Source organism: Colletes latitarsis, chromosome 7, assembly GCF_051014445.1.
Source record: "Colletes latitarsis isolate SP2378_abdomen chromosome 7, iyColLati1, whole genome shotgun sequence".
Classification (NCBI taxonomy): Eukaryota; Metazoa; Arthropoda; class Insecta; order Hymenoptera; family Colletidae; genus Colletes; species Colletes latitarsis.
The window spans coordinates 12505372-12531458 of record NC_135140.1 but is presented as its reverse complement, the minus strand read 5'-3'; the positions used below and the strand labels follow the sequence as shown (position 1 = coordinate 12531458).

The following is a 26087-nucleotide window of genomic DNA, read 5'->3' as shown; positions in this document are numbered from 1 at the left end:
AACCTATGAAGTATGCTCATTCATGTAATAATAAAAATGCTTTCTGCAGTCGAGATTCTTTTGCTAAAATTTTTTGCTAAGAAAAATATAATGAAATTATACACAACAAATAGTTATTGAATTTCATTTGTATTTTTGTAGTAATAAAATTTACATATTCGAAAAAATTTTACAACAAATATTTGAATACGACTTATTATAATTCTATGAAAAATGTTAATTATACTGAAATACGTGGAAAAAATAAATAAATTTATTTATACCATGTACAGAAATTTTTAATATATTATTTGTAAATTTGTACACCAGCACCTCCCAAGGTTGTTAACGTAATATTAAAACCATCTGCTATTAACTTTCGTGAAATACTTGAAATAGTTTCTGGCTGGGTATCTGGTAATAATAAAATATATGCATATCCGCCACCACCAGCACCTGTAAGTTTGGCTGCTAAAGCATAATTTTGTGCCTCTGCGCAAATCCTGTCTAAAGAAGGATGCGAAACATGACACGTGGCTAACAATCCTTGATTCATGTTTATAAGTGTCTGCAAATATACACAACATGTAATAAGTTTATTTTTCATAATCAGTAACAATGTTTTAACACTTACCATCAGTTCTTTGTAACCTTCGAAGAGAGATTCGTTATCGGAGCTTGAAAGATTATTAATTTTTTGTATAATTTTAATTGCTTCTTTTGATATATTATCAATTGAATCCATAATCAGATCGATAATAGCAGGATACTTGTGCTTCAGTTCTGCTAATTTCTCTATTAATGCTTTTGTACTTCTACTAACTCTTGTGTCTACCAATAAAATTTTCATAGTTTGCGTACTGTCTGTTATTCGTTTTATATAATCACCTTTCTTAAATTCTATTATCGATCCGTATGTACAGATAGAATTATCTATTCCCGATGGAGTGCCATGCATAATTCTTTCACAATTTAAAGCATATTTCGAAATAATTTCTAAATCAGAGATATCAAACATTTTGCAAATATTTTTTTGCAAGTGCGACCAATGCAAGAAACACGCGGCGAGACTAACTGCAAACGAAGCAGAACTACCAAGTCCGGAACTAATTGCCATTTCAGTATTTAAATGAATTTGAAAAGGTTTTACGTTAATTTTGTCTCTCTTTACGGTATAAATAAGAAGATAAAAGAATACTTCTAAACTAAATTTTTGTTGCAAATTGCTATAACCGATATTACTAACAAACTCTTTTATTTTATTATAAAACATTTCGTGATTTTCTATGCATTCGGAATTTCTGTCGGTAAAGAAAAAATTCTGTATTTGTTGTAAAGGTACGTTTACAAATAAATTTACTTTCGGGAAACATATCTTGATAATTTCTTCTATTTCTGGCAATTCAATGAAATCTATAATCGTACGTAAACCTAAACTAGCTGCAACAGCAGTTTTTCCATATACTACAGCATGTTCTCCATAAAGAATAACTTTTCCCGGCGCAGAGACTTTGAATTGAATCATTTTACGTTTAATTAGCTTTGTTTTCGTAACACCTAACAGAAAAAAATTTTATTTCGAAATTAATAAAGCATAATATTAACACAAAGTAAAGTAACTATTTATTTGTAAGAATTCTATGTTAACGCATAACGTATACCTTTTATAATTTAATCGGTTGACATTAATGCTTTTTTTTGGCTTATCTAAAGCAAAATGGATCAGTTCGTTTGCTTTCTCCACTGTTCTGGTGTTAATGTCTTCTGAGAAAATGCATGGATCGTTTTTAGTTCTTCTTCCAAAACTGCATTTACCAATCTGAAATATTAATATGACAAGTAACAAATTGTAAATAGACTTTATAGAATTTCTGAAATACTTTAATAGAACCTTTTAGGTATATGGAAATACGATACCTGTGACGTTGTAGTAAAGGTTTGCCTTCAAACGCATCCGAAACAACCACTACAGAAAATTTAGCACCACAACCATCAGACTGATCTATCACTTCCTGTAACATTTAAAATAAGAGAAAAATTAGTTAATGTGCTCTAAAATGGAATAATCGATGTGTCACTATAAAACTTGTGTTGTTTACCCTAAAAAAAATGTGTGCTTTTGCTAAAATTTAGTTTATTATCGCATAATATAAAAATATCTTTTCAGATCACACAGTATGCTTACAGAGCAAAATCTATTTTACTACTGACTCATATTAAACCAGTATAAGCAATATTGTTATGTTAATTTAGCAAACTAATATTCAGTAATGGGACAAAGTTCAGATCCATATTGAAGATTATATAATATTTAAAAAAATGCAATCATCTAGTATTTGTTAGTAAAGTTGGCGGCATTTATTACCGATATTGCATATATTATAACAATAACATGGCAATAAATAATCTAAACAGTATGTTGTAGTTCTTTGTGTATAAATACAAGAAAATACGTCGCGAAATATGAACAAATAAAAGCTATATTTTAAATTGACATCATGATTTTATAAAAATTGTAATTGAATATACATGATTTTACATACGGAAATATTTACACGTTTATGTTAGAATACATTAATCGTAAAGTAAAAATTTATAAACTTTTATTTATTATTTTATATTCGATTACAGGCGAATTTGTGAAAGATGAAACTGATGCAACATTTTTTCAATTACAATTATTTAGTATGATATTAATAATTATCTGCTACGAAAATCATGCAAAACAATTCTTTTGCTGCTAAAACTGTATATACACGATCTCTTAGAAGTTGACGTTTACTTTCAAGGACGTATGCATATTATTTCAATAAATTGATAATCATTTGTAAAAGACGTGCATTTACGCGTTCTGCAAGTATAACGCTTTTTATTTGTATAAATATCTTTGCAATAATTCGTGGAACATCATTTTCTTTTAAGTATTGTATAGTGTGACTGTTTCTACTTATTTCGCGAAAGGATTAGAGAATATAGTATCAATACACATAAGTTAATTAATTAATTTTATTTAAGATATTATAAAATATTTCCTGGTGTACAAAATTGCTTATAATTGAAATATATATAAAAAATAATGAAATGCCCACAGGAATATACAGAAACTAATAGCACAAATAAATCTGGGTATCTTTTAGGAGGTTTCAAGAAACGACTAACAATAGATAATATTATTATTCCTAAAATTGAGCTGTAAAACAGAACTACTATCCACAAATTTAGATTGTAACTTAAAACTATATTCAAGGTCTTTTTGTAGTAATATGATATATTTTTCTTAATTTTTGCAAAAAATGATTTTTTCTTATTATGTTTTACTTTTATTTTTGTTTGCCTTTGATTGGCTGTAACGCGTACGTCGTGTGTAGAATTACCATTACCTAGTAATTTAATATTATTAAATACATCTGGACACATCCAAAAAATAAAACAAATATAAAATGTTAATGTAGCACAATATGGTATAAATAAATCGTCTTTTAAAAACAATGGTAACATACTGAAGTGTGAAACTATTAAGAACCAAAAACAAGAAAATGGATCCGTCTTGAAATATAATAAAACTGGAATTGCAACAAGCAGAATTGATTTTTCATGAACTTGAAATGAAAAAAGAAAAAATGCCAATGCGCAATTAATAAGGGATGTAATGAACTTCTCTTTTTGTGGATTTAGATATAGATTTATACAACTTGGTAAAACTCCAAATATCGTCGTTATCAAACAAATTTTAGCTAACTGGATATTTGTAAAAACATTACGTATTTTATAAAATACGTTTATGGTACACCAAACGTTAGCAACTTTATCTTCGAACACGCCCCTACCAAACGGAAATAATCGTGAAATAACGTTCATAAATATTTCCAAGTTTTTAAAAAAAGGTAACCAAATGACGACAAATGTTGAAACAACCGTAACCGATATGCATAACAGCATTTTTAAATGGAATAACCATGAGGTTTTTTTTAAAGGCAAATACTTTCCAAGTATGTAAAAAAAGATTGGTAATGCATGATAGAGTTCCATTTGTTTATAATTTAATGCTACCACGAATAGAAATGATCCAATAATATATGAATTTTTAAGCATGGCTGTAACTGTGCTGACAAATAATCCCAATGATACGCAATTATATTGAAAATGACCATGATCTATTAATATTAAACCTGGATAAATAAGCATTATTAGAAGAGAAATATGTTTTCTATTAAAACCAAATAAATTGGATAGTTCTTTTTCATTAGTTTTTGATGTCTGACTAGAAAATATAAAATATACTATGGACGGTATATAAACTAAAATATCTGCGCATAAAACTGTAAGTCTCATGAAATATTTATGATCTTCGGATGAAATGCCTCTGGATTCATGTAATTTTACATACAAAGAATCAATATTATTAGCGATATAACCCAGTAGAAGACTATGATATGCGGATAAAGGAGGATAGTCTAGTCCCCAATATTGTAAATCATTGTCTGTTGTATTGGTATACCATTTGTCAATAGGAAGATTTAACGTTATTTCTTGCCAATGTCGTTGCGCTTCATAATCTCCAAACATTGGAGGCTTTCCTTGGCCACTGTACGAATGGTACGTAATGCACCATCTTAGAAGAATGGCAAAAAGAGAGATTAATATAATCTGCATAATCCCTTTCATTTTTATACATATATGTATTAATCTTCAGCAATTTATTGCGCAAGCATACCCTCGGTTGCAATTAACAAATGTTTCAGAAACAACGTTCTAGCGACCTAAGTTCATAGTAGAGAATTCGAGGTTAGAACAAACACAACATAAGAAAAGAAACAAACGAATGTTTATGCACGCATAACAAAATAGATAAAATACGTACCACATGTGAAGCGTTCAATTTGTCGATTAATTTATTTTTAATATGAATTTCAGAATAGGGCATATTTAACCATATACTTTTTAAAGTCTGCACTTCACTCCCGGTGCTTTTTGAATACGTGGAAATTTGTTATAATGCATGCACTTTGCTTACAGTGTACAAATATACATAGTTCATAGATCAAGTATGCGAATATACAGGCGAATAAAAATTGAAAGTCGAAAACCTTAGAAGCGTAATAAAGTAAATTATTCTGTCTTTTGTTTTATAATCTGAATTCCCCTTTTTATTTTAATGTATCGTCAAAACCAAAGTAGTGTCTTCAAGGTTTTGATCAGAATTTGGGCACCGTCGTTAAAAAACAATATTACATCCTGTTTATAAGTTACTTTACGAATGGCGCTAATGTTTTCATTCTTCAAGCCTTAATTCGGTACACTGTGTAGTCTATGACTTTGTTGTTAATTATGTATATTTAAATAACTATCGTAGATATGAATTTTCAGAATTTTTAAGGAAATTTCAATTCTACTTCTTATACAAGTAGACAGTAATCAGTAATTGTTGGTTAAAAATTATAAATTTTGAAACTACTGTAACTTCGTTTAAAATTATTGTAAAATTATGATTTTTAAACAAAATTATTGTTCAAAATCTCTACTTTATTTTCAGTTTAATGCATCTCTACTACTGTGAAATATTTTAACGTTTAATGCATCCCCACTACTGTAAAGTTTAACGCCCTATATGGATTTGCAAAATTGTTTTCTAGCATATAGTGTTACGGTGCCGTAAAGTTCGCACCTTCATCTTTGATTCGAAACAAAAATCAAATCGCTACGATTATTTTTGAAAATTCTATTTCACGTATAATGTTATCAAACGTACATCAAAATAAAACAATGAGGATTATCTTTCGTAGTTTTCATTTTATTTCAATTTTAGTTCTTAGTCTCCTGTGGTCGGTGGTCACACGATAAATACAACTGACTAAATCTGTGGATTGTAAAAAATAAAACGTCTACACAGGCAAAACAAAAGATTAACGGGCCCAAATGAAACGGGGTCCTGTGCACGAACAGCATTCGATACAATCGATATTTCGACCAGCCTATTTAATTTCTTTGCTGTTCATTTCGAGATCGTTCTATCTGCAAAAAATTGATATTTTATTCCTATATAAAATTACAATCGTTAGTGGTTTTTAACATTTTATTTCCCATTGACGTTTGCGCATGATTCCAATAAGCATGGATTCCTCGGGTGGTGTACGTCTTCATCTACCCTTGATGTTCCGTCAGTATCAACCAATCAACGACTCTAAGAAACAATAAAATAGATCTATATCCTATTGTTATATATCGTTAAGTATTATTTAATACTCGGTAAAATGTCTCAAGCTTATATTCACGCGTGCGAAAGGGCAGAATTACTAGGATTACCGATACCGAGCGAGGAAGAATGGAAAGAGACACGAGAGGCTGAAGATTATGCCAATGACGAGGACGACGATGAAGTGATTCAGGTAATTGCATTAACAATTTCAATAGAAAAAAAATAAATAACAGCAATGAACTTTCTGTAGTTCATCGTTTTACAATACGGTTAAGTATTTAAAAAATTTATAAATCCTATACTATGGTATAATTTACTTATTTACAAACTGAAATTATTTAAGAAATATATACGCGATAAATTAGAAAGTTTGAAATTTTATCCGAGGAAGATACTCAAATTCTCGAATAATTTATAGAATTTGGCTACCTCGGACGAAGCCGCGCAACGGATTAGCGGTGGCTTAGACGAATTTAATAGCATTCTCAATGCAACACAGAAAAAGATTAACAGATTCAAGGTTACATTGTTGATTAAATAATAATCTTGTACCGTTAAATTGCCAATTAATAAAGTTGAACTACTTTCAGACTGTTTGTGGTAGTTTAGGTACTCTACTGAAAGTAAAGGTAGGATCTAGAAACAATGCATTGGATGATAAAAACATTGAACAGAATCACAATGAAACGACACATATTCACGATGAGTCAGCTGCAGACAAAGGGGAATTGATAGCAGAATTATCAGAAGACAGGAACATTCTGGATAATACTAAACCTAGTCCATCGACGCCAAAAAAGCTAGACATCAATGAAAAAATGGGTTCCCATTTGGACAAATTAGATTCACTTATTACAAAAGCTGAAAATGTCCAATACTCTATGCAACATCAAACAAAGCAAATGAAACAGATACTAAAATAATCATGGATGTACGCAAAAGTAGTATCTTGTTCTAGTATCATTAGACTATTCAAAGTTAAGGTGCTACTTTTTATTTGTTGCTAACAGCCTAATTAAAGCTTGCTTAATATTATAAAAAATGCAGTTTTGATCACTGCAAAAATCTGTATGCTACTAGTCAAAAATTTAGTATACAGGATATGAAATACAACGACTTCTTTGAAGAGAACAAATAGCTTTGTTCAATTGCTTATTGTACTTTAATTTCATATCAATGTGTTACGCGTATAATATACATATACATTTTCAAAGAAAAGCATAATCGCTTTTTTTGAAATCTTAAAATATAATTACGCTCTTAAAAAGTTTATACATAATCAAGAAACTCAATGAAAATAAATGTTTCTTTGTACTACCGTTACCGTTAATTACATTTTGCCTATTATTAACGTTCGGTACAAACTGTTCTTCCTAACATATTTGTTAGACTGTATCTACGTGATATAGTGAAACTGCATGTCATAATAGAATCTATTGTGTCTATTATGCAAGACACTACAATTATTTTATTATAAATACGAATCCTCAGTAATAGGTTTGAATATTTTCAAAAAACCACGTGTATTTCTTTCTATGAAAGAACGATTAAAATAATCGGAATAAAACCATTGTATAAACTAGAAGAAACAACATAAAACATATTTTCTGTTGAAAATCTAACTATAGTTGACGATAGTTATATTTGGAATTTAAAGTTATTAAAATATAACATAGTTGATTATAAAATCAATACGTATGTAAACTGTAAATTTCTTTTGTTCTATACAGCATTTAAATTTATGTATATTTGTTTAAACGTATAATACCTTCCCTTTGAAATAATATGCTCATACTTTTCGTGAAAACGAATTATCAAAGTTCTTGAACAATAATATTTATCACTATTTATTAATTGTAACAAGCGATTACAAGCTGTTATGATACAATATTTTATATATATATATAAAATATATATATGTAGGCATTATAGTATTATGTTAAATTATTTCTTTACAGGTATACAACGATAACCTTAATGTATACTGATACAGATTTTATGTAATTTAATGCAAGAAACAATGCCCAGCCTAAAGTTGACTGTATATGTTTGCTGTTAAAAATAATTTATTATTGTTATGAAAATAGTAAAAATCGTTGCAATATCTGAAATCAGGTATGAACAGTGTCAATGTGCTGTGCATATAATATTGTTTGTTGAATTAGTTCCTGTTATTGTAGGTTTTACAAATGCAAAGTTATTACCGTTATATTTATTTAAAAAGGAAAAAATATTGTAATGGAATCGTTGTTCAATAATCATATTTTGAAACTAAATTGTATTTTTACATTAGCAATTAAAATAAATTAATTATTATACTGTATATTTTGTATAATTGTACCATTTTTTACACTTGTACAAAAGACAATTAATGATGCCTACAGAATGTTAGTCATTTCAAATTATAATATCAATAACAATATAATAACGAGCACAATAAGTACGATAAATCAGTAAATCAAGAATGTCAAGTTCATTTGATCGATCGATATTTTAGGTTGTGTTCACACTCGAAATAAATTTTCGTCTAGTATCTTATTATTTAACATTTACGAACGTTTTTTACATGCTATTCAATAGAGATATATTTTAGAAGTAAATACTGCAGTGATTAAGTCGGGATTAGAGATATTCGATTCTGAAAGTTGATCTTTTTAATTGGTTCTGACACGAATTGATTTTGTCATTTATTTAATATAAATTTCCATTTTCTTTTGTTCTTTCTGAATTTCACGCTAATTTCATGATAAAAGCAAGTATTTCGTCGATGCTTCTACGTTTTTCTCATTAAACATTCTTAAAGAATTATTGAAAAGTACATAAGCTCGTTAAACATCGTTTCCAGAGTATCGATTCTAGTAAAATGTTTACTTTCAAAACCATGCAATATTATGGTCAGTAAGATCTCTTATTCTTAAATTTATTGTTGTCGAATAAGTACGTGATTAACAAGAGAAGGTTAATTTATTATTCAATTTCTGATTAATCTTTCTCTTTGCAATATTTTCTAGATCTAATAAATTAAAAAGTTCATTACGAACCTTGGCAAGTAAACTGCCAATAACAATTTGTTCGTATTCACAACAAGGTTGCAAACCGTGTAAATGTATTGTCAATTCGTTATTGCATTATATATTGTACCATAAGTAAATACTTGTATGTATATACTTCTATTTGGCGATTCTTTGTGTCGATAAAATGTTTCAATTTTTCGATACTCGATTCATTTTGTCAGCGATTTAATACGTATACATGTAGGATTTCCAGAAATCTGACTGAACAACAATAATTCTTTCCTAAGCGAAGATAAGGAAAATTCCTGGACGTGTCTGAACCATATTTATAGTTCCAACAAGGAATAATTTCAAGTTAAGGTCGAATTACACTATATGCATAGTGTACACAATTTTTAAAAACTTTTTTAATTTTTAGGTTCTCTAAATTGCGATATACCGAGTGTCGGAACATTTTGACGAAACGTAACCTGAAAAATGATCAGCAATTTCAATGTTTTCAATTTAATTCTGATTATTCTTTTTAAAAACGCCGTGACCCGCCGGCGGGTCACACCGACAGTTAACACGTTAAACACGTGTACATTTGCTATTCTAACGGTAAGTTTATGATCGTTTAAATTCTGCAGTATACTTTGTATGCATTTCTAGGGCTTCGATAATAATTTGCAATCTTAGTATAAATTCTATAAATTTTTAGATCACTCCTCGTGACATACTAAGTCTTCTAAATTGTAATTATTTCATGCGCTAAACATTTCAAGCGTAACGCCAAACGATGTATTTCGAGTGAATCGAGAAGCACGAGGTTGTCGGTGAACGTTTACCAAATAGTTTAGAAGGTGCACGCGTTTCCAAGCATTAATATTAACACGGCGTATTCTATTTATACGTCTGGTATCGAAAGAAAGGAAAACGAAAAGAACGGTGAAGTTAGAAATTGTCGAAGTTAAAACGTTCAGAAGTGAATTGTGATTTTTTACCTTGTTATCCCGGTCGTCGAGGAGAAAGGGGGCGTAGAGGGGACAGGATCTCATCCAGTTGGCCAGAGGGAAATGGACCAATCACAGTGCAGTGACGGTTGGCGAGTCGGGAGAGTTCGGTTGCAACTAGGTAAGAACGGTTTGCTTCGTGAATCTTTCGCAATTCGCTTCGGTTCGTCCAGTGGGAACGGAACGCTCGATGCGTAATAATAATATTTCACGCTGCAGTTTATCGTATATAGGCAGCGTTAAATAAATTTCACGTTTTCAGTGTCTTTTCATCTTTTACGCCCGGCGTAAAGCGTTGGCGTACGAACCCACCGCGTCTCCCACGGTAAAATGCGAGCGATGCATCAGATTTCGATAGTGCCTGTGAGTGACAGTGTTGTTTGACAGTTTAACGTCCCCCTTCCTCGACAACATAACGATTCCCTCATCGGTGAAATGCGTGCAGCTATTAAAAGGATTAATAGAGCATAAATCGATTGGATTCCATTCCGTCCAAATGGTGTGAGTCGTTCCTTTTTTCGATCGAGGAATTTCGTTTCGGTGAGTGTTAGGAACCTTTCTTACGCGAACTAAATTCGGATCGACTTTCACGTGGCATGCAACGAAATTTCGATGTTCGGTATCTAGGGCGTACCTAAAAGTTATGCACAAGCGGGCTCGTCGCATCAGATGGTTACTTATAAAAAAAGTGTAAAATAACCTTTTTTCGTTCGAGGCTTAGTTTTCAAGAAAATCGTGTTTGAAGATCCGCTTTGTGCATATGTTACGATATAGTACGGTTTTGCCCAGTTTACATTTAGACCGATCGCCAGGACCAATTAAATCAATGTATACAAGATTCGTTTGAAAATTGAAAAAGTCAAAACTTATTATCTTAGCGTGTATCTGTAATTAGACGAGCACAACTTTCTATAGAATAACGAGAACGACATTCTAACAATTTTCTGTTGTGTGTGCATTCGCGAATCCAGTAGTTCATAAATGCTGCACAGGCATTGTTTACAAACACGATAAGCGATATAAGTCGCGCGATGAAGTGTATTGTAGCTGTAAATGCATGTGCACAAAAGCGGATCCTTAAATTTGATTTTCTCGACAATTAAATTTCAGATTTTATACAGGGTGTTCGATCAACCCTGGGAAAAATTTTAATGGGAGATTCTAGAGACCAAAATAAGACGAAAATCAAGAATACCAATTTGTTGATTGAGGCTTCGTTAAAAAGTTATTAACGTTTAAAGTTCCGCCTGTACTGAATTTTTTTCTCGAAAATGCGTAAGATTTCGGGGGTATGTCTATTCACCAAAAATGATTGCAATTGCCCCCCGCAACCTAAAATAATTTTTTCAGAACTATTTGAAATTTTTTTTTTCGTCGAAAAATTTAGGCACGTAATTAGATTTTCGGTAAGGAATTTTTTTCTGGAAAGTGCGTTGTATTTCGGGGGTATGTGTAATGACCAAAAATGATTGCAATTGCCCCCCGCAACCGAAAATAATTTTTCCAAAATGATTTGAAATTTTTGAATTTAATTGTTAATAACTTTTTAACGAAGCCTCCATCAACAAATTGGTATTCTTGATTTTCGTCTTATTTTGGCCTCTAGAATCTCCTATTAAAATGTATTTTTTCGGTGCCTGTTTGTGCATAACTTTCAGCCTGTATTTAACAAGAAAAAAGTGCCATTTTCACGATGAAAAGACACTCTAAGAAAATCAGTAAAAAGTTACTGGGAATAGCGATTCAGTTATTAAAAAATGCCTGATATTTGCTTAGGAATGTTCCGTTTGTTCAATGGTTTCGTGGCTAATCATTATACGAAATAGAATAAGATTTTTCGGTTAATATTCTGTCGCGCGCAAGAATAACCGACATTCTTTCCGTCGACGCATTGTATACGCACTGTATACGCACAATGACTTTCATTCTATTGCTATTTCCTGGGTCCGCATAATGAAGCTTAGCGTCATACAGTGTGATCAGTAATGGACAAAAGTAAAGAAAACTGAAGTTTTACATGTTAAAACACTAACAAGGGAACGTAGAATTTAATACTATCCATAATTTCTATTGAGTTTTCCAATCCGTTGTGAAAAATGATACCAGAAATTTACTTTAATTTAAGTGGGTTTTAAATTAAATACGCGCCGTTCGTCGAACAGTTTGTGTTTTCAATTTGATTCACGGAAGTTATATTTAGTGCTGTGGTACCTTTCAAACTGTCGAATAATTTTTTTACAATATTAACAATATTATTTTATGACAATTTAAACTATAATCTAACGGATATTTTAGCTGTTGAAGTTTGCCGGAAACGAGATAATAAAAATTTTCAAAGGTGTTTCCCGACAGTGTGAATTCACATTGGCGCACGCACGCCTAACTGGAATTGAAACAGTGCGTGCCGGAAGTCGCACCTGTAAATTTCTAGCTGTTGCGTCTGTGTAACGAAGGCTCGTATAACAAAATGGTAAACGGATTTCACGATTCCTCTTTGGATCAGGAAATAATTCCACATGGAACGGTAGATAAGAAACGAAGAATTAAATTTTTATAAATAACGTTAGCACATTTGTTTACAAACGTGATAACGTCATAATTAACATTATTATCGTGTATTTGAATTCAGTAAAATGTAATCCGATTACGCTTGCCGCGATCAAATTACATAATTGGATAGACAGTTTTTCATACGCTTTGAAGATCTACAATTATAATTACAATTGAACGGTAATTACTGTGTTATTATACGTAATGGTATTATTTTTTTACCGCGACCTGATGTCACGTTAGATTTCATTTTCTGCGATAACTTTCAAATGCTACACAGGATTGGCGAAATTGTAGGTAAACGCCAGTGATTAGGCAATCGTCGACAGAATAAGAGGATTCTTTCGAAATCGCTACGCTTATATCGTTTCGGTAAATTTCGTACAACTATTACATTATTTACTCTCGTTGGCGAGTTTGCCAACAAAATTTTATTTAGATTGTATGCACATTATTCACGATGCGTAGGATTGGGGGAAACTTTTCCGGTTTTTGAAAAGCCGATTTTCTTTATTTTATTGAAAATATTATACAGGGTGTTCGGTCAACCCTGGGAAAAATTTTAATGGGAGATTCTAGAGGCCAAAATAAGACGAAAATCCAGAATACTAATTTGTTGATTGAGGCTTCGTTAAAAAGTTATTAACGTTTAAAGTTCCGCCTGTACTGATTTTTTTTCTAGAAAGAGGGTAGGATTTCGGGGGTATGTCTATTCATCAAAAATGCTTGTAATGTACCCCTGTAACTAAATATAATTTTTTTAGTATGATTTGAAATTTCTTAATTTTGTTTAAAAATTTCAGTATCTACTCGAATTTTTTTCTCGAAAGTGGGTAGGATTTTGAGGGCATGTCTAATGACCAAAAATGAATGTAATTGACCCCCGCAACTGAAAATAATTTTTCCAGAAAGATTAGAAATTTTTTTTTTCCCCCGAAAAATTTAGGCACCTACCCCCTGTCGATTCTTCTTAAAAATTTGTTTTTTGTTTTTAATAAATTTGTTTGACGTCCTACAGAAAAGTTGTGTAATACTTTTTTGAAGGTACCCATGAGCTCTACTTGAGAAAAAAGTTTCATTGAAATATATTCACAATTGTAGGAGTTATGGCCATTTGAAAATTGGACCACTTTTATGGAGTTTTTCTCATTTTGCGGGGTCAAGGATCAACTTTTCGAATATTTTTACAATTTCTACATCTTCTATACTAAAATACGCGTAGTTTGCTTTTTTAAACATTAAAATCATCCAATCCGTTCCGAAGTTATGACGTTTTAAAGATATGCATGAAATTTCGGCATTTCTGCCCTCCCATTAGATTTTCAGTAATGAATTTTTTTCTCGAAAATGCGTAAGATTTTGGATGTATATGTATTCATTAAAAATGCTTGTAATTGACCCCCGCAGTTGAAAATAATTTTTCCAAAACGATTTGAAATTTTTTTTTTCCGTTGAAAAATTTCACACATTCTCGAATTTTTTTCTCGAAAATGGGTAGAAATTCAGGGGTATGTGTATTCACCAAAAATCCTGGTAATTGGCCCCTGTAACTAAATATAATTTTTTTATTATGATTTGAAATTTTTTAATAACTTTTTAATGGAGCCCCGGTTATATTCTAATTTCTTGACTGCGGCTTCATTAAAAAGTTCTTAAAAAATTTCAAATCGTTCTGGAAAAATTATTTTCAGTTGCGGGGGCCAATTACAATAATTTTTGGTCATTAGACATACACTCGAAATCCTACCCATTTTCGAGAAAAAAATTCGGTACGTGCGGAACTTTAAACGTTAATAACTTTCTAACGAAGCCTCCATCAACAAATTAGTATTCTTGATTTTCGTCTTATTTTGACCTCTAGAATCTCCCATTAAAATTTTTCCCAGGGTTGTTAGAAGAGGAAAAATTTGAAAATCGTTATTATTCTATCTCCGGGGATGTATAAATGTCTGAGGAAATATTTCGTAAATGATTGAAATTAGAAAAAAGTTGAATACGCGCGTGTAATAGAATTGAATTTAATCGAGACGTACAAGATTAATTAGGTCACGTGCTCACGTTGATCTCTATTAGCATGGTCGTCGACCGTCATAATGTACCTTAGCGCTCATTTGAATTTATAATCGTGACTCATATGCTTATCCTCGGCAAATATTTGTCAGAAAATATTGCATTCAAACGCCAGATGTGATTGTTGAAAGTATTAAAACAAGGTTCCTTTTGTAATCGTTTAACGTTGCTGTTTCTAATAGCATCGAGGTGTAATTTATTTATTTATCTCTGTCGACGAAGACAAAAAAAAACCAATAATCTAAATAAAAGTTTTACATTATAAATTGACCCTTTTGCAAATAAAATTCATCTTGTGATTAGGAAGTGTGAATAACATTCCCTCGTTCGTATGTATACATATGTATAATGATCGATGATAATGATCGAAGTTGTTATTAATTTATACTTTAATAGTAGTTGAATATAAAATAAATGAAGTAGTGTCGGGAGCAGAATATGTATTAATTTTACTAAGGGGTTCCTCTTCTCATTACATTACAGTCTTTGCTTCGTTTAAAGCGTAATATTTATGATCGATATGCAGTTATGAAACGTATAACGATCGAATCACGCGGTGTACGAATTCCACGAGTACGTCCCAGTTGCAGTTGCAGATAAAATTAACACAAATCGTTTCGCAGAAAGAATTTAACGTAATTTTGTTCATTAGAACCAGCACAGTAATTTACTTACTGATATCGTTATATTCATCGAAGGAAATATTTTTTAGAAAGGTACTAAAAAAAATATACAATATAGGTACGCGTTAGCATCGCGTGTCTTCATCAAGATCAGTTTCAGAACCTAATTTTCATTGTTGTTCCCATTACCCGACAAGATTACATATATTTTTCACTAACGTTCAACTGTATAGGTATAACGTTCGTTACAGGTGAAATGAGAATCCTCATTGGACGCGAACTATTGCATTTCAAGAACGTTGGTCGATAAATGCGTGGCAATTGTTGGAAATCATGTGATTGGACCGTGCTTCTTGGAACGAACATTAACAGGTGCAGTGAACAAACGTTTTTTCTCACAATTATTGAAAACACTCCATCAAGGGAAACACGTTTTTAACAAGATAATAATCCAATTGTTCCGTGTTATTTGAAAAATACAAGGCACGATTCATTTTATTAAAGTAAATTAAAGTATGCGTATGTTAAAATAAAACAAACTTCATTTTTAATTAGTTACATGTAATTTTGACGATATATTTGATTCTCGTCACAGATTCGAAAATGATAAATTTATTACTAATATAATGTAATAATATTAAATTTATCTGTACAGGGTGCTCGGTCAACCCTGGGAAAAATTTTAATGGGGGATTCTAGAGGCCAAAACAAGACGAAAATCAAGAATAGTAATTTGTTGATGGAGGCTTCGTTAAAAAATTATTAACGTTTAAAGTTCCGCCCCGTACTGAATTTTTTTCTAGAAAATGGATAGGATTTCGAGGGTAGGTCTATTCACCAAAAATTATTGTAATTGACCCCCGCAAACGAAAATAATTTTTCCAGAACGATTTGAAATTTTTTAATTTTATCGAAAAATTTCACACCTTCTCGAATTTTTTTCTGGAAAGTGGGTAGGATTTTGAGGGTATGTCTAATGACCAAAAATGATTGTAATTGGTCCCCGCAACCAAAAATAATTTTTTCAGAATGATTTGAAATTTTTTAATAATTTTTTAATGAAGCCTCAATCAAAAAATTAATATTCTTGATTTTCGTCTTATTGTGGCCTCTAGAATCTCCCATCAAAATTTTTTCCAGGAGTGGCCGAACACCCTGTATATCTTTGAGTCTGTTTCATATTATTTATGTTCAGCTAGTTCTTTTAAATAAAAACAGTTTTTCAATTTTTCATATATAAGAGATACAAAATATTAATGACCAAGGTTTGGATGTTAGTTAATAAAAGGTGGTCATTTTCATAAAGGAAAGATGGATTTGAATATTTTTATTATTTTTAAGCTAGTATGTGTACCAGGGTGGACCTTATTTTTCGACCATCAAATTCTTTTGGGACGTTCCTTAGAATTGCGCCACTGTACGAAAAAATGGTGTGCGTTAAAAAATAGTGCCACATCGAATTCGAAAACTTGTTATTCTTGAATATCGTTGATCCCGTCTTTTTACGCCCAATAAGTATATAGAAATAAATATATGACGACATCAACAAAAAAAATTGACTTTGAAATTAAAAAAGTCGACTCTCTTGAGTGCAACGACGAGATGCAAATTGAAGTTATTTTATTGTGGAAATTGAAAGTTTATTTGAGATTGAAAACGTAATTAGTTAACAGATAATTCGGTCAAATTATTCGTGGCGTTAGAAATGAAATATGTAATTGAAATTATCAACGGTTTCCGAAATACATATGTATGGCTGTACTTGTGCGTAAAATTATGTTTCGCGCGTCCGTTTAGATCGTTAAACAATTTGCGTATTTAGCAGTTTACGGCGGTGCATGTTTGCTCAGATTTGCGCGAAAAATATGAGATATATTTTCGCGTGCAGGCAAATTCTTGCACGTACTACGGGAATTGTCACGTAATCGTAAAAAATTTCTACGATTTATCTTTTCGAGCGATTCGGTTACAACGATTCTCCGTATGTTGCCGGTGTCGATAAGGCATAACGATTTCAGCGATCTAATAATGTATTGGTGTACCCTCTTGTACATTGTTTCTAAATATAGCCGGCTCTCTTCTTATTTTATCTGTAAAATGTCTTCAAACGTTTTGCCTGTATCGCTTTCATTACGGATAACGTATACGTCGTGTTTCAATTTACACATGTAATTTCAAATATTCCGTATTAATTTATACGCTTTTAGTAACGTGAACTTATACACAGGGTGTACCGCGGAAAATTCATCGAGAAAATCCATACATCTGAAACTTTAGAGCCAGAAAATTGAATGTAATTTTGTCCATTTTTATGCATCGATGCGATTAAAAAAAAAGTGGATTTTTATAATTTTTTTCAAGTTGTTTCACATTAAAGTGTTGTAAATCTTGAACTCTTAGGCCTTTGAGGCGTATATTATTCGGCCACCCCAGGGAAAAATTTTAATGGGGGATTCTAGAGGCCAAAATAAGACGAAAATCAAGAATACCAATTTGTTAATGGAGGCTTCGTTAAAAAGTTATTAACAATTAAATTCAAAAATTTCAAATTGTTCTGGAAAAATCATTTTCGATTACGGGGGTCAATTACAATCATTTTTGGTCATTACACATACCCTCGAAATCCTACGCACTTTCGAGAAAAAAATTCGAGAAGGTGTGAAATTTTTCGATGGAAAAAAAAAATTTCAAATCGTATTAAAAAAATTATATTTAGTTACAGGGGTCAAATACAATCATTTTTGGTCATTACACATACCCCCGAAATCCTACGCATTTTCGAGAAAAAAAATTCTTATCGAAAATCTAATTTCAGGCCAGAAATCATTCCCCTAATCTGAGGCTTCAAATGTCTGCCCGAAATTTCATGCGTATCTTTAAAACGTCGTAACTTCTGAACGGATTGGACAATTTTAATGTTTAAAAAAGCAAACTACGCGTATTTTGGTGGAGAATATGTACACATCTCAAAAATATTCGAAAAGTTGATCCTTGACCCTGCAAAATGAGAAAAACCCCATAAAAATGGTCCAATTTTCAAACAGCCATAACTCCTACAATTGTGAATATATTTCAATGAAACTTTTTTTTGAAATAGAGCTCATGGGTACCTACAGAAAAGTATTAGACAACTTTTCTGTAGGGCGTCAAATAAAAATATTATAAATCAAAAACTAATTTTTAAGAAAAATCGACAGGGCGTAGGTGCTTAAATTTTTCGACGGAAAAAAAAATTTCAAATCGTTCTAAAAAAATTATTTTCAGTTGCGGGGGTCAATTACAATCAATTTTGGTGAATAGACATACCCCCGAAATCCTACCCAGTTTCGAGAAAAAAATTCAGTACTGACGGAACTTTAAACGTTAATAACTTTTTAACAAAACCTCCATCAACAAATTGGTATCCTTGATTTTCGTCTTATTTTGGCCTCTAGAATCCCCCATTAAAATTTTTCCCAGGGGTGGCCGAACACCCTGTATAAGTACTTGATGGTTTTTTTTGCAAAAATGCAGTTACATCCATAACAATTGCAACTTGTAACACTTGTAACTGTTTCAAGAACCGAAACCTATATTATTATTATAACTGTTTTCCTTGGTCCCTGATACTCGCCGAAAATGATTTATCGAATAATGGAAGGTCTTGAAACGTGCACAACCGGATCATCGTCGCTCCTTGGAATTGCTTGGATCGAGATCCACGGCTCGTAATAATCCAAAGGTCTGTAAATAATTGTGGTTTAGTATTTAATTAAAAACGCATCTGCTTAGCTATTAATAATTCGCTGCTTATTTTAGGTGAACACAATATGTACAAATATTCTATTTAATATATTGGAGTAATCAAGAGACCTAACATCGACGCTAAATTTTCTGTCCGCCGTGTGTGTGTGTGTGCGTTTTAAAGAATCGTTTGACGCAGTTTGCTAACACGTCATTCCCGTACAAACTGATTAAACGTTTATTTGTAATTTTTTAAATATTCCACTCTCACGTACGGGCTCAATAAACGGACAATTTTGTAAATTTTCTTTCGTGAGAAATGTACGTTTTATATGTTGCAGTCGCTCGTATCGCAAATGAGTAATAACGTTATTAATTGACGCAGAGGAATTGGAATTTAAATAGATATCGAATAATAAAAGCGCTTGATCGATGATTCCGTATGAATTTTTAATATCATCAAAGATGTGGCAATTTATAGCAAAAAATGGGGTACATTCCTCGTAGACTCTTTTCAGAATTAATACTTGAACGTCTCGGGATTCGTACATATTACTTTTTACGAATTTACGTTTAATTCGACTAATGTAACGATCCGTATAGCGTGTGTAACTTTTACGCGCGCAAAAGTGGAAGTAATTTTGTTTATGCCTTTAGAGAGTCTAGCTTCGGGTATTGTTAAGGCGTGGAACGACCGACAGTGCAGTTTCAGATTGACTTTTATTATGCAAAACAAAATTACGTGGCTCGTACATATTATTGCAGCATAGCGTTGCCGTCAGTTTATATATAGATTTAACGGATTTTCCCATAGAAACGTGTTATGAAAATATCCGTATAGTACACGAGTACGAGTATACGTTGCGGTCGATTATTTCTGTCATCTCGACTGTTCTATCGTAAAACTAAAATTCGCCTGCTAATATACACGTTTTAACACTTGGTATATTTTTTAAGTTGGATTGAAATTAAATTCTTTTAATAGTTTCAGCACCAGATATAATAATATAAGACTTTTATTACTTGCACCACAGCCACCAATCATCATCACCGTTGAAAGACTCGTGTATTCGCCATATTTTTCATTTGATTCCTCTATACCTGTATTCATACATTTTACACTTGTTTTCGACTTACCGAAATGGTCAGATGCAGTCGTATCTATTTCAGAGTGTAGCTATTCTTTAAGTCATGAATAAGAAAACATGTTTACGCGATCACTGAAAATCAGTTGTGCGTTGTTACTGTTTCAGGATTGTGTCGTATCTATTCTACATGAATGTTTGGAGATCCGCCAGATATTGTTGGAGAAGGATCGGTCTCGGATCTGAGGGACGTAGAAGGATGGTGGGATAATCCTGGTATCGCAGCCTGGAGTTTCGCCCTTTTGGGCTGCTTTCTACTAAATGCCACTCTTTTGCTGGCATTCCTCGTACGTCCCTCGTTACGGACTATCTCCAACAGGTTGGTGTTCCTTCCTGATTCTATATGAATATACAGGGTGCCTTAGCGTCGGTGGTACAACCGTGAAAAAACAAAATTAAGCAACAAAATTTTTTCATTTCAGGCTCTGTTGTTGAAGAAATTGATTTTTAATATTCACTGAGAACGTGTAGAACCAAAAATAATTTTTTCAGAACGATTTGAAATTTTTTAATTTCGCCGAGAAAATTTCTGCACCTACTCGAATTTTTTTCTCGGAAATGCGTAGGATTTCGGGGTTATGTCTATACACAAAAAATGTTTGTAACTGCCCCCTGCAACCGAAAATAATTTTTCCAGAATGATATGAAATTTTTTAATTTCGTCTGAAAATTTCAATACCTATTCGAATTTTTTTCTCGAAAGTGCGTAGGATTTCGAGGGTATGACTATTGACCATAAATAATTGTAATTGACCCCTGCAAGTAAAAATAATTTTTGTAGAACGATTTGAAATTTTTTTTTCGCCAAAAAATTTAAGCACTTACTTCCTGTCGATTTTTCTTAAAAATTCGTTTTTGATTTTTAATAAACACAACCATGAGTAATGTGGTAATACAGTTTATTAATAGAGAATAAAATAAAATTCCAACGTTTTGTTCGTCAACTGTTTAAGATCGACGTCACTGCTGGCTGCATACAGCTGTGATTTCTTTGTTTACGTGAAATATAATCCGTAACATTTACCGAAGAGCATGAAAGTTTAATTTCCAGTTATAATTACCCGTACGAAAAATAAATTATCCCAAATCGTTTATTTAAATAACGATGTGTGTATTTCGATCGGTTTTCAGGTTCGTGATGAATCTAACCGCGTCGAATCTGTTGGTATGTGGCATCATAAATACCCTCTTGATCATGGACGCTTCGTCGTCGACGACTGCAGCGCGAACAGAGGAATCGACGTCCGTGGGAAGTAGTTGCGGGTCGTCGGAAGCAGCCATCACCGTCGTCACGACATCCTCGGTACTTTCAGTTCTTTTAATCGGCGTAGATCAGTACTTTGCCGTGGTAGATCCGCTGCGTTACCGAGCACGGGTCGACAAGCTAAAGTCTGGAATTTTGATAATGTCCACTTGGCTGATCTCGATCGTTTTCGGCATTCTTGCGTTCTTAAATCCGAATCCACGAGGCTTTTGGCTGTCCTGCGCTCCGAGGAACGATCGGGCCATCGATCCTTTAACAGTGTCGACGGTTGCTGGTATAGAGATCGAAACAAGCGAATGGAACGTTACTAAAATGTTCGTTCCATCGACGACCGTCGAATCCATCTCAACAAACGACGATCCGACAGAGAACGCTACCGCGATCTTTGACACGCTTCTTGTAGACAGTACCATTAGCTACGGTTTCGTTTACGCCGTTCTGTACAGTATCTTGGCCTATTTTCTGCCGTTCGCCGCCGTATGCTGGATTTACGTGAGCATCTACGCGGCGGCGCATCGAAATTCCGAAAGGGCGAGACGCAGCGGATCCAGGCCGATACTGTCGTCCGGCAGCTTCACCGAGGAACAAAACGGCCCCCACAGATTGCAACGGCTTCACGCCGACACTGTCGAGGACTTTCGTAAGTTGCAAAAGATATCGAGCTTGTCCTCCATCGACGAAACTAGCGAGACCGTGCAAACGACCGGTCAGGTATCGCGAAGACGTTCATTCTCGTCTTCGATCTCCATCGAAGTATCCTCCCCGCCTGTCGACGACCACGCCACTGGTATCGTTTTCACGGTGGGTTCGAAGAGAATGGAAGTGTCCGATCCTCAGGAGAATCGTAACGATCTCGATGGGAAGAAATCGTCCGAGGATTGGGCCGACCACCAACGGGGGAGCAGCGATTCCGACACCGATTCCAATTCTGATTCTGAGTCTGAAAACGAAGACGAAGGCGAGGCTCGTTTTGACGCGTTGGAGGAATTTTCTTCCAAGGTTTCCGCGGGCCTGGAACAACCAAACGAAGCTAAAACCGATGAAGATTGTACGGATCGAGCGTCCAAGTACGGAGTCGATTTCAAGAGTCGGGATACGGAATCGGGAGTTATGTTCAAGGCTCCTTTGGAAGACGAATCGAGGCCAAGGTTTCCTATTCGAGGCGTATCTAGCGAGCTCGAGAACCGAAACGGTAACAAGATCGAAAGGGAGGAATCCGTGATTGGTAGACAGAACACGACGGAACGTTCTTCCGCTTGTCTGTTGACGCCAATAGTGACGATCACGCCGGCGCCCGCCAGAAACGACGACGGTTTGCATCGCGTGTCGAGCATAAGGAGCACCTCGAGCTACATAAGTTCACTGAAGGATAGAATAAGCAACGGTTCGATATTCAGGCACAGAGAGGAGGCCAGGGCGGCTAAAATAAGCGCCCTGGTCATAGTGATGGGCCTGATTTGCTGGTCGCCGTACGTAATAATATTGGTGATGAAGAATCTGCCTAGATCCATCGATCAGCACTTGTCCCACAAGTACGACGCTTTCACGTCCAGTTTTTTAATATTGGCCGCTTACATCAGCCCGTTGTTGTTCGGTTATCGCTCGAAACGCGTGAAACGCGAGCTGAGAAGGTTCTTCTGCTTCAGGAGGGAGCTGTCTTATAAAAATAACAGAAGCCTGATGGCGAAGAAAGTATTAAAGAGAAGGCACAGCAGCACGCTTAGCCACCTCGAAATGGATCACAAGTACAATATTTTTAATTGCGTTTACGGGAAGAATCGATGGCCGAAGGAGAAGGTTCAGTTTGTTCAAGTACCGGACACAGCGTTGACCGTGGAAACGTGCAGAAGCAGTTTCTCCAGCGGTGCCAGTACTCAGATATCCAGCACCTCGACGGAGGAATGTTGACTATCGTCGTAACGTTTAATCGTCATAACGCTAACACTAAACCAACCGACGCTTCGTGTAGACTCATTTCTACCATGACCGGTCAAACGACCAGTGTTTCTTTTTCTCTTCTACGAGATAGCGTACTTTTAATTTTTGTTAAGATATCTTACTCGATACTGTTACTCAAAATGTGCATACTTGGTACTTAAACTTCGTACAGAAAATTTACAAACTACTTCTTTCTTAATTTTCATCAGATAGGAGATAAAACGCCCTTGAAAACGAATTTTGTTTCAAGCCGATACCATAGTTAGTTCCAGAGAAAACAATTATTTACGAAAAAATTCATTTCCAATTAAATAAACAATTTATAATCTAGTTTTATGGCATGTCGGTCGTAGAATCAATAGAAATTGCTGAAACTTCATTAGGTATTAAATATAGAAGACAGCATAAATTAGAACAGTAGTTATATTCGTCGGATGGAGGATGAAGAGACCTTTAAAATGAAACTTTTTTCGAGTCAATAGCGTAATTAGTTTCGGAGATATAACGCTTTTTGTTTAAAGTCGACAGGGTAGCTGGTTCCGGAGAAACGAGGGTTCCAAGTGTTTGTTTACTTTTCATTGTTTACGTCGCGCGGTCGTTGACCTCACGCGCTCAATCACGTTCGTAGGGTAGGTCAGCACGATGCATTAGGTCTTCTATCTCCAAAACGAAAAGTCGGATCGATAAAATTCAAAAACCATTTCAAAGAGGAAGGTTTACCGCTTCTAACAGTGGCTCAATTATTAATAAAACACTAATAGCTTCGGAACTGCACGCGTCTAAAATTTAACTATTTTTAATACGCGTTGTTAGACTGTGTAACATAGTGGAAACTGATGGCCGGTCATGGTAGACAAGTTAGACTACATATTCTCAGAAAACAAACAGTAAGAATAGAAGTGAATATTGAAAAATTCATTGTACGCATACTACAAGAAAAGTTGTGAAGATTAATGGCGCTAAAATAATATTGTATGTTAGAAATTCTAAATGAAATTTCAAGAACGGTCAATTTGACCGGTTGTGGTAGGTTTAGTGTTAATTAATTAACCCTCCGATGGTTGCCGTCTGTTCGACAGATACATGGGTAATCTTTTCCGTAAGTATTATATTTTTCAAAACAGATACGTTATAGAAATTGTCGAGAAAAGAGTAGCTGTTCTATGATCGGGATCGGGCAAGGACATACATACACACATATGTATATCGTCTAATTATACCGATAATAACTTTTAGACTAGGTGCACGTTGGCCGCAGGCCAGAGTTGAACCTTGTTCGAACGAACCTTCCAAATTAACGAATAAACGCCATTCACAGTAACGAACGAAAATTATATTACAAGTTTTTATACGTACTTTCGCGAAATACAAATTACTTTTTATTCGACTAAATTGTTTGCAAGTTCTCGAATTTTTCCATACATTTCGAGGCGAGAAAAATGTTTTAAAACAGCAATTTTTGAGATCGGTTTCTCTTCCGAGAGGCACATTTACTGCTTCGATCACAGTAATCTCTCAAGATATTTTGTTGCCTTTGTTATCGAATTCTCGCATATTTTCGTCACTGTTTGTTATTTCACTGAACGTATACCGACTATTTTCATGCAACCGACCAGGGCTGTATCCTCGTAACAGATTTTCCACATTCTTATTTCGCGTTCGTACATTTCTCTGCGCTTGCATAATCGTGAAGTGCAATTTGCTCGATTTATTTTCCCATTGATCGATTCTGACTCGAGTTTATTTCACGAACAGACGTATCAGGGATAAGATAGTCGTATGGTAAAATTAATTGTTATTCACAGATATCGTTCGGCCGTTGCGAAGCGCGAACCCGTCCAGATAACAGATTACTTAATGGCATGTTTTACTTCTACGCGAACGGTAACTCGAGGAATCGATTTACGCGAGAAAGATTTTATGGTTGCTTTAAAAAGAACCATTTTAAAGGAAAGAAACGAGAGTCGTTGTCGTAACGATAACGCTGTACCGAAGATACAGATTTTTACGTTCAACGTAGGAGGCGACATCGATATTTTATACCGAGGCATTTATAGAATACCGTTACGTATAATTCAATATGAGTTTACAGGATGTTCTAGAACTTTAAGTACACGCTTAGTTGATTAGCGACCATAGTATGAAACGGAGAACCAATTAACAGTACACTACCTACTCCCACGTGGCTAAAAATAACACGTTTTCCTAGAACAAGCTTGTGTTTCCTTTACGAGACATATTTTTATGTTTTTAAAATCTTAATTCACCGAAAAGATAAAGTTTCAGTTTGAAATTTTAGAAACCATCTTCGACTAAAATTTAGCATTAATATTTATTTGTACGCGTGTTCCGAGTATCCTTTGCGTTTAAAATATTTCACAAGCTTCGTTCTCAAAGTACTCGGCTTTTAGATCACGCTGATAGAAATTCGAGTATAGTAATTAATATCAAATGTTATCGAAGCTACGCCCCCCTCATATGTTCTCTTCGTAATTGCAGTTCTGAAACACCCTGTATAACTACAAGAGTCTGATCACTGTTGCAACACTTTACACGGTAACATTTGAATAACATATTTATTGATAAACGTAGA

General features: G+C 33.7%; 3 protein-coding genes across 13 annotated transcripts; 2 read left to right on the top strand and 1 right to left on the bottom strand.

The window, feature by feature from the left end:
* Positions 1 to 110: 110 nt before the first annotated feature.
* On the bottom strand, positions 111 to 5268 carry Gny (ALG6 alpha-1,3-glucosyltransferase garnysstan). 3 transcript variants are annotated; one of them, XM_076769097.1, is made up of 5 exons: positions 2079 to 2221; positions 1897 to 1991; positions 1641 to 1798; positions 614 to 1536; positions 111 to 547 (listed from the first exon to the last, which is right to left on the bottom strand). In XM_076769097.1, exons 4-5 carry the CDS (start codon positions 1502 to 1504, stop codon positions 287 to 289), a joined length of 1152 nt encoding a protein of 383 aa, XP_076625212.1. In that variant the 5' UTR covers positions 1505 to 1536; positions 1641 to 1798; positions 1897 to 1991; positions 2079 to 2221; the 3' UTR covers positions 111 to 286. The 3 variants fall into 3 exon arrangements, 1 of the variants encoding a protein (XP_076625212.1); XR_013080014.1 differs by lacking the exons at positions 111 to 547; positions 2079 to 2221 and adding an exon at positions 4841 to 5268 and having other exon boundaries at positions 683 to 810; XR_013080013.1 differs by lacking the exons at positions 111 to 547; positions 2079 to 2221 and adding an exon at positions 4841 to 5250 and having other exon boundaries at positions 1399 to 1536.
* Positions 5269 to 5851: 583 nt separating this feature from the next.
* LOC143343826 (uncharacterized) lies at positions 5852 to 8498 on the top strand. Its single transcript, XM_076769099.1, has 3 exons — positions 5852 to 6365; positions 6594 to 6695; positions 6766 to 8498. Exons 1-3 carry the CDS (start codon positions 6231 to 6233, stop codon positions 7096 to 7098), a joined length of 570 nt encoding a protein of 189 aa, XP_076625214.1. The 5' UTR covers positions 5852 to 6230; the 3' UTR covers positions 7099 to 8498.
* A 1779-nt stretch (positions 8499 to 10277) lies between these two features.
* Positions 10278 to 25750, top strand: LOC143343820 (uncharacterized). Of its 9 annotated transcripts, none has more exons than XM_076769090.1 (5): positions 10278 to 10302; positions 15676 to 15796; positions 19065 to 19145; positions 20401 to 20611; positions 21424 to 25750. In XM_076769090.1, the coding sequence occupies exons 4-5, from the start codon at positions 20427 to 20429 to the stop codon at positions 23462 to 23464; spliced, it is 2226 nt and encodes a 741-aa protein (XP_076625205.1). In that variant the 5' UTR covers positions 10278 to 10302; positions 15676 to 15796; positions 19065 to 19145; positions 20401 to 20426; the 3' UTR covers positions 23465 to 25750. The 9 variants fall into 9 exon arrangements, with proteins under 9 accessions (XP_076625205.1, XP_076625203.1, XP_076625199.1 ...); XM_076769088.1 differs by lacking the exon at positions 10278 to 10302 and adding an exon at positions 10321 to 10544; XM_076769084.1 differs by lacking the exon at positions 10278 to 10302 and adding an exon at positions 10321 to 10721.
* The last annotated feature ends 337 nt before the right edge of the window (positions 25751 to 26087 follow it).

Coding starts and splice junctions, on each gene's coding strand:
- LOC143343826 (XM_076769099.1), top strand. CDS start 6,231: ATGTCTCAAGCTTATATTCACGCGTGCGAAAGGGCAGAATTACTAGGA. Junction 6,366..6,593: donor ACGACGATGAAGTGATTCAG/GTAATTGCATTA, acceptor AATAATTTATAG/AATTTGGCTACCTCGGACGA. Junction 6,696..6,765: donor AAAAGATTAACAGATTCAAG/GTTACATTGTTG, acceptor AACTACTTTCAG/ACTGTTTGTGGTAGTTTAGG.
- Gny (XM_076769097.1), bottom strand. CDS start 1,504: ATGATTCAATTCAAAGTCTCTGCGCCGGGAAAAGTTATTCTTTATGGA. Junction 548..613: donor AAGGTTACAAAGAACTGATG/GTAAGTGTTAAA, acceptor GTATATTTGCAG/ACACTTATAAACATGAATCA.
- LOC143343820 (XM_076769090.1), top strand. CDS start 20,427: ATGTTTGGAGATCCGCCAGATATTGTTGGAGAAGGATCGGTCTCGGAT. Junction 20,612..21,423: donor TTACGGACTATCTCCAACAG/GTTGGTGTTCCT, acceptor ATCGGTTTTCAG/GTTCGTGATGAATCTAACCG.